This window comes from Morone saxatilis, unplaced genomic scaffold (genome assembly GCF_004916995.1).
Source record: "Morone saxatilis isolate NCDOM2014 unplaced genomic scaffold, NCSU_SB_2.0 Contig3, whole genome shotgun sequence".
NCBI classification, from domain to species: Eukaryota; Metazoa; Chordata; class Actinopteri; family Moronidae; genus Morone; species Morone saxatilis.
In genome coordinates, this window is record NW_023339873.1 from 7,380,285 (window position 1) to 7,390,970 (window position 10,686).

At 42.6% G+C, this 10,686-nt stretch overlaps 2 protein-coding genes across 2 annotated transcripts in view; one reads left to right on the forward strand and one right to left on the reverse strand.

Annotated features, from left to right (window-relative positions):
- LOC118337427 (N-myc protein-like) overlaps positions 1-2,832 on the forward strand; it is a 3,208-nt gene extending 376 nt beyond the window's left edge. Inside the window, exon 2 of the mRNA XM_035674421.1 lies at positions 766-2,832. Coding sequence (XP_035530314.1) covers positions 766-1,544 — 779 coding nt within the window. The 3' untranslated portion in view covers positions 1,545-2,832. The remainder of the gene's footprint in view (positions 1-765) is intronic.
- Positions 1-10,686, reverse strand: part of tnika (TRAF2 and NCK interacting kinase a) — a 58,515-nt gene that overhangs the window by 31,984 nt on the left and 15,845 nt on the right. The gene's annotated exons all lie outside the window — the stretch shown is intronic.

A 10,686-nucleotide genomic window follows, 5' to 3' on the forward strand; every position in this document is an offset into this window, starting at 1 on the left:
ACTGTAAAGCTGGTAAAATGCCACACTCTTCAGATTGCTCCTGAGGCTGGATAATGAGGGGCCATTATCACAAAAGGGGATTTTAAACTGGGCCTCACACTCTCTGCCTCATGATTGGCTATTCCTCTCATCTTCAAAAGGCGCCAGGGTCCGTGATAAGTTCAGCTGCTCAGCTCCATCTCAGCATCAGTTTTATTAAGATGGAAGAGCTCAGCTGGAAGGAGAAGCGAGAGATTTTTTTTTTTTACTTCATTAAAGGTCAAAGGTTAAAGTAAAGTTCTTAATTACCTGCTGATACTAAAGTGAAGTTCCTTAATGCTGTTGCGCACCCGTCAGCGTGGGGACGGAGCTGCACAGATAGACTGAAGGGCATCAGACTAAAACTGTCTCGTCTCACCGGGGGAGAAGATTAGGAGAAGTTTTGAAGGGAGGGTTTAGGAGACTGGGGAAAGAAATCCAGCCTGTCTGTTCAGCACTGAGACTGACATGTTCAACGCACTGCAGATAGATTAGTTGAGGGAGTGAACTGACACTAAGCATTAAGAGGTTTCTGCTTATGCAAACAGCGTTGAGCAACGTTCTTGCTCACCACATCACACCACACGACACACACACACAACACTCTCTCTCTCTTTCTCTCTCCCCACTCGCATATTTACACACTCCACATACCATACCTGTCAACCTACTGGTACACATAGTGGGAATACTTTGGTGGTTGTCATAGCGGATTGAGTCACTTCACGTTCTGTTTCTTTTCCCCAGAGGAGGAAGACGACGACGACGACGATGATGATGAAGAAGAAGAAGAGGAAGAAGAAGAAGACGAGGAGGAGGATGAGGAAGAGGAGGATGAGGAGGAGATCGATGTGGTTACAGTAGAGAAGAGGCGCTCCACAATAAACAAGGCGTCACCCATGGCGACGGGCACCGTCACCATCTCTGTGCATCCCAAGAGCCAAGACGGGAGAGGAACCGTCTCAGGGTCCGGCGTGGTGAGCCGGTTCGTCAGCCGAGCCCCCCAGGAGCTGATCCTGAAGAGGAGCTCGGTCCACCAGCAGCAACACAATTACGCAGCCCCCTCACCGTACGCTTCAGATGACGACCCTGCGCCACCTTCAAAGAAGCAAAAGACAGATAGCCCGCGACCTCCCACCAGAACTATCTCCTCCTCATCATCATCTTCCTCCACGTCCTGCAGCTCACTTAACAGCACGTCGGGGTCTCGCAGCAAGCGCAGCGCCAGCGGAGACAGCAGTCCGCGCGGCAGCTCCGACTCAGAGGACAGCGAGCGCCGGCGCAACCACAACATCTTGGAGCGCCAACGCCGCAACGACTTGCGCTCCAGCTTCCTGACACTGCGCGACCACGTGCCGGAGCTGGCACACAACGAGAAGGCGGCTAAAGTGCTGATCCTGAAGAAGGCCACCGAGTATGTGAGCTCGCTGGAGACAGAGGAGACGAGGCTCCAGCAGGAGAAGGACAAGCTTCAGGCCCGCAGGCACCAGCTGATGCGCAGGCTGGAGCAGGCTAGGACTCGCTAACAGACAACCACTACAACACAGAAACACTCACATATACCCTGGTTGACCCCCCTCCCTACCCCCCTTAGCTGCCTCAACTCAGTCTGTCTGAAACACAGTTAGATGCACACACATAGGTCTATACACTTAAGCACAAACACATAGGCCTGCATATCTGTTGTACATGCGCACACACAAACATCTCAGAGGACGTTTATCTTTATGACACACACACACACCTGGAGGAGGGGAGAGGGGTTGCTGGAGGGATGCTCGGACTTTCACTGCCGCCACTTTTTTTGCACATTTGTTGACGTTAAGAATGTTTAGGGTTTACTTTTTCAATCCAGTCACATTGAGGAAACATTAAAAAAAGAAAGAGAAAAGAATGAGGGAGGACACACCTTGTTTTGGTCTTCCCTTCCTCTGGTTTTTATATCATTTCTATTTGTATCTTGTTTTTTTTTTGTACTCACTGTGACACCAGCCTGGAATCAGGTGATTCCCACAGGGATGGGGTGTCAGAGGGCACTTTGCTTGGAGAGTTCACGTACAAGAAGCAGTGCACACTTACTTTGCCTTCACCACTGCAAAAACTGAAGAGACTATGACGACTTAGGCGTTAAGGGTCACATAAACAATGCCACTACAGGTTATCTTTCTCTCACTCCTCTCACACTGGTGCTCAAACCAAGTCAGTGGATGTATAACTGTGCACCTTGCTAGCCGACACTTTTGTATATAACAATAGTGTACAGACAAAATACTCAGATCTGCCTTGTTTTGTAATACATTTTGTCCTTGTTTTTTTTATACATGTCAGGAAGCTGCCAATAACTAGACTGGAAGTTTATATACCTTTAAAAGTACTGTAAGGCCTCAATTTTTGAGAGTCATGAAACTTTGTAATATAACAATATATTGTTTTTTCTTCTTTTTTTCTTTGTATTGTATCATATTACTAATTCTACACACCTTTATGCTTTTAGTGTGAACCTGATACATACTAAATTTGATACTTATATTTTCGTATGAAAATGAGTTCTCGGTAGATATCACTTTATCTCGTCATTTTTCCCCCTTCTATCTCAAATAATTCTTTTGTACAGCAAATGTGTTTTATCCTCATGTACCTGGCCTTTTTTTTTCTTTCTCTTTTGTTAATATTTGTAACTATCGGGTGCATAGAACTGGGTAAACGGATATAAGATGTTTGTTTTTTTCACTTTTAAAATGTACATTTAGTGCTGCAACTCATAGCACTTTGAAATACCTCATTTTGAAAAATAAATAGACATCCTAAAATCCTCATCTTTGCCTTTGTGGATCTTTCAATGTCACCCAAACCGCAAGCATCACCCTTAACCCCTTCACTCTTTCATTTCTCTGTCTTTCTCTGTTAATTTTTCTGTTTGCCTCTACATTTCCGTATTTGTTTTGCCGCTTCTCAAAGACTCATCCTGACAAAGAAAGAAAGAGAGTGTCTTCTGAATCCTCTCTGTCTCAGCACCCTGCGGCTACCTCCCCCTCTGTAGCCTCTCACACCCACCCACACACACACCTACACACACTCTCTTCAAGTGCACCAGAGCACACATCCACACATCCACACATCCACACACACAGTCCAGATTCTGTGAGAGTAAAAGCTGGAAAGATTGAACAGGGATTTCTCATTAGGATCAGACTGCTCCAATTCCATGAGCACAAGGACTGGCTTTGTTGGAGACCAACAAAGGAATTATAGCCACTTACAAACCAGAAACTCACACATACACTTACAGACACACACACACATAATATGCAAGAAGATCTCCCTTTATTTCCACAACTCGCACAGACAGAAGAACTCTTGCAAACACCCACACATGTGCACGCAGAGACAAGAAGAGTGAGGGAGAGAGTATGAGAGCAAGAGAGAGAATATATCAAATAGATATTGGACATGGACATCATCAGAGCTGGATAAAGATTCATTACTCTGAGCCACCTGACAACCTCCCTCTCTCCATATTTCCCTCCTTCCTAGAGCAGTAATGTCATCCAGCCTTATTAAATGACCAAGTGTGAAAAGGGCAACCCGAAAGGAATTAGCACTGTCTGTTCATCTTCATCTCTCGCTCCTTCTTTGTCCTCTCCCTGTTCATATTTACATATTCAAAGATGGGATGGGGTGGGTGTTGGATATAATGTCAGTTAACAGAATCATGTTTGTAGCAATGGTATTAAAACAATTTGGGGTTACAAATGCTAAAATGATAAGTCCTGAAACTATCATTTATCAAGCTAAAATGTCAAATTTGCTGATTCCAGCTTCTAAAATGTTATTTTCTGAATTTCACAGCAAACTGAATTAGGTTTTTTGGACTGTTGGTTGCACAAAACAAGCAATTTGAAGACATAATCTTAAACTCTATGAACTTGTGAGGGGCATTCTTCGCTGCTGTTTGGCATTTTAGACCCAACAAACAATCCAATGATTAAAAAAATTATTTACAGATTAAAGTATTAGTCCGGCATTTTGGGAAATATGAATTTTGCTTCTGTGCCGAGAGTCTGATGAGAAAAACAATACCACTCTCATGTCTGTGTGTTACTTAGAGAGGAGGGTGTTAGCATAGCTTAGCGTAAAGACTTGAAACAAGGGAAAACGGCTGACAGTTTATTAAATCCGCCCAGCACTTCTGTGCATCAGTGGTTGCTTTAGAACATCAATGGTGACAGCAAGACTCCACAAAGTCACTGTTGTTCGTCAAGAAACTGCACACATAACTCCAGGTAAAACCACAAATGAAATGTTCTGTACTGTACATTTCTGCTTGTGTAGCGATTTAAAAAAGAAGATACAGCCTAATTAGTGAGACCTAGTTTAGCCAGCTAGCTTCCAGTTTTTATGCTATGCTAAGCTAATCACCCCCTAACCCCGGCTTTGTAACGCACAGAGATAAGAGTGGTATCAATCTGCTCAACAAACTCTTGGCAAGCAAATAAGCATACTTTATAAAATGTTAAACTATTCCCTGTGAATAACAAATAATGGGTAAAGAAGATTTCACCCAGTATTAAAATCATATTGTCATCTTTCTTTCTGTCTTTCTCGGAAGGATGGCCCACTCTCACACTGATCCCTCCCATTCAGAGAGAGGAGCTTTGAGCCTCGCAGGCCTGTTCATCCCTTCCTCCACTCGTTTGTTGACTGCTTTGCCTCTCTGACCTAGATCTGCATTTTCTCTCACTCTGATTCTCTCTCTCATTATCTAACCCTCTTAACTTCTCACAATCTCCCCTTTATGCCTCTCATTAATTCTCCCTTCCTCCTCCTAAATGTCTCGCTTACTTTTCCGTCCCCTTGTATTTTCTGTCTCCTTCCCTCTCATGCCTCGCAGCTCAGACCAGCAGCCTGTGAAAAGCAGGTCCTATGTGAACACGACCGAGCTGAACGCTAATGCCAAAGAAACAGCATTCAGCTTTGAGCCCGACAAGCAGATATGACACAAACCGAGGACTCCCTGCAACCCCTTTCACTTTGCTGCTAATGCATCTAGTGCCTTCTGTAAACCACAATGCACTGACATAGGCCTGAGTGTCTCCGCAGAGCAGAACAAACACGCACACTGAATACTTCCTAATTGTCATTATAGTGAGTAAACTGTGCATTAACTTTAATCTTCACACTGACATTTCAAATTAGGTGTGGGAAATTATCTTCACATTTGTCCAATTCACCATTTTCCCCCTTCTTAATCCTGTAGAGGTATTTTGACCAAATATGACAGCAAAACATCAGTCACTAACACACACACACACCTCCACACACACCCAGAAGGAGCTGCGATGCTGCCAGGCCAGGTGTGTTTGAGCGATAACAAACCAAACTGACTATGTTTGTTCCGCATGGATGGCCATGCTGTGATGGAGACAGCAAACTGATACCAAACTGATCTCCAATCAGCCTTCAGGCGGCCGCATGATGGAGGAGTCATTACTTTGCGTCATCCCTGCAGGTCAGTGTTTCTTTAACTACTGTATGAGTTGGGATTCAAAATGGTGTGTGGTCTATTTTTCTGATGTTTCCACCCAACAAAATAGGAATGTGCTTTCATTAACCAGGATCATATGAGCTAATTTGGTTTGAGATTATCTGCAGTTTACTTGTCATTTTAAAGGATATGTATATGTGTAATGGTTACTGTTTCATTCCCTTACACAATTCACTAAAAAGGTACTCAGTTCCAGCATTTTGTGATGATTGGAGATGTGAAAACTACACAGAGGTTGGACACAATATGTCAAATGCAATTAAACAAAATAGCCTTGCAATAAATACTACTTCTGTAAGGCTTAAAATGTAACAGTTTCTAAGAGTGTGTCATACTAGTATTGATTGATTTCTTGGTGCATTTTTTTACTGCTGATTTTTATTCATCTGACTTGGGCTGAAAATAACTATTATCTTTATTGTAGATTATTCTCATGATTATTTTTTCCATTTCAGGGTGATATCATCAAATCCCATGTTTTGTCAGGCTAACCATACCAGACCCAAACACCTTCAATTTAGTATCACATATGACAAAGAAAAGCAACAAAGCCCCACAATTGAGAGGCTGGAACTTGGGAATAAATGACTTTTTGATTGAGAAACTGCTTAAATGCATATTCATTATCAAAACAGTCTGGAAAAAAAAGTGTATGTGGATACGATTTTCTCTCAATGGACTTATCATTTCAGTGCTAGTATAAATACTACTACTATTACGGTACATACAATTATATCTGTCTATTCTAACTTCTTATTTGTACATTTATTCAAGCCTGCTGTAATTCATGTAACTACTCATCGTGTTGTCTATAAACTCACACTGCAATGAAAGGTAGGGAAGCAAAACAGATTTTAGGTCCAATATTACGACGCTATCTTGTCTCTCATCTCATCTGTCCCCTTCCATGTGCACCATGAGGGAGGTGTCAGACTGACACAAAGTGCACCTATTCCAGCAATTATCATCAACACATAATTATGATTAATTGCACCTGCCAAGTGAAAGTAAAACGCCAGTTAAGCACTTAGTACACAGAGCACTCGGTATGATGTGTAAGCATGTGCATGTGTTGGGATGAAGAAGAGGAGGTTGTGTCTGTGTGTGTGATGATTCTCTTACAATTTCTCTGCTGCTATATGAAGCTGAATGTTAAAGGGAATAAACACACCAGACACACACACACACACACAGACGAACACACAAGCTCCGCAGGCTGCAGAGGGAAGCATCTCTTCATCATTCTCAGCTTGCAGCCTCAGTTAGGCGAGACCAACCTGCCAACCACTGCCTTAATACAACCTGCTGGTGGATATCATGATACCCAAAGCTCCTGTGTGTGTGCGCGAGAGCAAGACAGAAATGCTTCTAGAGCATGTGTTTGTTTGTGTGCACTTCCATGCCCTTGCCAAGTCAATTACACAGACCCCCCCCCGCCCCTCCTCGGACACATTTACTATGCAGGACACTTCCTGTCGTAGCCTAGCAACAGTCTTGGCTGGCCAGAGTACAGTGGGCACGACACTTAAACATACATACATACACAAGCGCTCATACACACACACGCACAAATACAAAGAAGACAGGGAATAAGAGACTATTGTCCTCAAATGGAAGAGTTGTTATTTAGAAGAAGAGATGGAGGGAGGGAGGGAGGGAGAGAGAGAGAGGCGGAAGAGGTGACTGAGAAATGAGGGAGGGGATGAGCAGACGAGTAGTTCGGCAGGAGAGCTGAATTTCACACTGCATCTGTCCTCAGTGTGTGTTCGCTGGGTGGCCAAGCTGCAAGGTCAGAGGAAATCATCCACATTTTACGTTTAAATGACCGAGTGAATGAGCTGTTTAAAAATAGATCCTTATTTTATTTTTAAGCCTTTGCATTAACCAGAGCTTAAAACCCCTTCACGGGTGGTTCTGTATGTTTTAGTCCATTAACTACAGTCCTTACTGGGGACAATTTTCAATAGCTCACCATATTAAGACTAATATCCCGCATTCTAATTTTATTAATTTCACTAAGATTAAACATCACCTTGCAGAGACTTGAAACTTACTTAAGGCATTCATTATGGTGGATTTTTTATTGTCATCATTGTGATGCAGTTGCAAATAGGATCATTTTAGAAATCTACAGGGTTTCCTACAGTGTTTTAAAAGGAGGTGGGTCCCCTCACGTTAAATAAAGAACAACATCCTGAATAATGAATGCACTTATATGACATATATTTCACACAACAAGTGACATATATTTAATGATTTCTGCTCAGCAATTGAAACAATAGTATCTCTACTCTACCTGTTGGTGAGTTCAAGGACAATGTGACTTTTAACATTTCAGAGTTGACTGCCAAAATAGGAACCTTTTAATACAAGCAACAACCAAATTCAAATGACCCTCTTCACAGTGCCATGCTTGCTTATTATTTGTTAACTGGCTTTTATATTCAACTCAGCTCATTAAATGCAGTGCTTTTCAACAGCCAACTTAAAATATCTGGTCTTCAATAATGTAAAGGATATTTTATCTAGCATTAGCGTGGTGGGCCTTTAACTTTACAATTAATATATTGCCAGACAGTGGTCATAGAAGTAGATCTAACAAATTAAATGTCATTTTTACCACCTGCATCAGTCTTCATATGTTGTTTACAAAGGAGACAGGGAGACAAAAGCAAAAACACTGTACATGCTAAAGCATATGAATGCACACATGCATACGAACTAGGAACAGATTGCCAGATTGAGCTGCCAACTCTTTGTAAAAGGGAAATGGGTCACACCATAATCCTAATCTGTGCCGTCATGGTAATCCACACACACCCCCCCACACACACACACACACACACACACACAAACATACACAGACATCAGGCAAGAATTGACTGAATGGCATCTGAACATGCTCTCCTGGCACAGGGCCTGTCGGCATGGTAACAGTATCACAGGGGAAAAGTGGGCTATGGGATGTGCCCTTGGGCTTTCACTCTATATATTTTTTCTTTCTGTCTGTCTCTCTGTGACAGGCATGGAGGGAGATGTCCCACTGCTGTCACACACACTCACACACACCAAACTGTAGTTCAGCTGTGTTGGAGTTGAAGGATTTTAGACAACCCGTGTTTCAGTCTGTACCCTCCTATCAGCACCCACTGGTAGTCTGAAGGTTTACAATCCCAGCATGCTCATCTGGTGCCGGAGCTGCGATGCAGAATTAAAGCTACTTTTGGCTAACAGACGATACAAACATAGTTCTGCCCGAAGGAGCCCAAAGAAATAAGGGGGCAATACTCCCAGACACACCTCATTGCAGTTCAAACACCTGCAATCATTCCGCATTCACACGTGCTCGCACACAGAAATACACACAGACGAATGTGGATGCCCATGCACGCTCACAAGCTGTTGTGGAATCAGTGAGGCAGTAAATAAAAGTGACAAAGGCCTCCATTCCAATCTACTACTGCACTGCCCAGGAAATATAGAAGCACCCCGAGGCTGCTCTCACACTCACACATGAGAAAGGAAGAGAGGAGAGAGACAGATTGAGACAGGAAGAGATTTAAAAGGAGAGCAGATATAACAGGAGCCGGGGAAGATGAGGGAAACATATACAAGCAAGAGAGTTTGTGGGAGAAGGGTAGTAAAGAAAGGGAAGCTGAGGTGATGAAAAAAAGAGAGGAAAGATGAGAGCAATGATCTGTAGAATAGTCCATAGGGCTTTTATTGATGGGGGGTGTTGCAGGAAGGAGAAGAATTTGCGACAGACTGCCAGGGAGAGTTGATTCCACTCTGAATGAACTGGTGTTATCGCCTAAAGCCTCCTGAAACAATAATCTATGAGCAGTCTGAAATATAGCTGCTCATTAACCTGCCCGCTCACAGTACAACAAGCTAATTAACAAGCCAGTGGACACACAAATGTATAAGAAACTAAGACTAATCTGGGGTTAGGGAAAGGATTTAGCGCGGCGCTAAATAATCACAAATGCAGGCACATAAAACGGTTTCAGTCTGCAAACAGGCAAAATACACACAAATGTGATCACAAGCATTGAAACCACATCTGTTACTCCCTACGGTAGTGTCATGGTGCTCAAAAACGAAGAGACAAGGCACGTATACAAAGCTGGGTAAGTCCATCATCACATCACAAGAAATAAGATTTAGTTTAATGTTATATATATATATATGTATATATAAAGAGGATCTGTGGGGCTGTGTATGCATGTGTTTGTGTGTGTGCACATGTATAAGGTCAGAAAACAGTAAAAGCTTGTCCTCATCATAAGACATCCTTTGATGTGATGGAAATAAATCAACCCTAATAGGATAACCACTCGCTGGATGAACATGTGTGTGTGTCCAAAGCTTATTTATGGTAGGCATTTCAGACTGACCCAGATTAACTCGCATATAAACAGATGTACTGTACGCTAATGTTTCAGCTTGACACTGTTGATCTTAACAGCTGCGTGACCCCATATAAAACTCCATGTAAAGGAAATTCAGTGATTTCTCTAAACACATTATACATGTCAGAAAATAATTGCTGAAAACATTATGAAAGACTGAACAATGTAGTGCTGAATTGTGGAGTTAGACCGTTTTTCTTCTTTTCACCGGTTTTGGGTTCAGGATTTTTTTGGGCAGAGCTAAAAGTATGGCTTTATGACTTGAGCCATACTTACTTTGTTATTAGCCACAGCCTTTGCTAGCTAGCTAAAGTATGCTGTCAACATCCCGCAAATGCATCTTCCCTGGATGCGAGAAATTGCAGAGCAGCTAAGTTTTATTTTAAAAAAGGATGATGCTTTGAGGACCGATTTTGTGAAGAGCTTCATTGATGGAGAGGTGAGGATCACCACCAACACCCGCCTCTGCACTGACTGCTTTACACCTATCCCATCACAAAGTGTTTCCTCAAACTAACATTACTCAATTGAGTCACTAACTCATTACTGACTTATTCACCGTGTTAGCCACTGACCCGCCCACTCACCCACTTATCTCTCCTTTCAAATCAAAGCTTCCTAAATGTCTTTAAACAAAAAGAAAGAAACACTCCCCTTGATGCTACAACAACTGCAGAACAAGCAGACAAAAAAAAAAAAACCACAGACAAA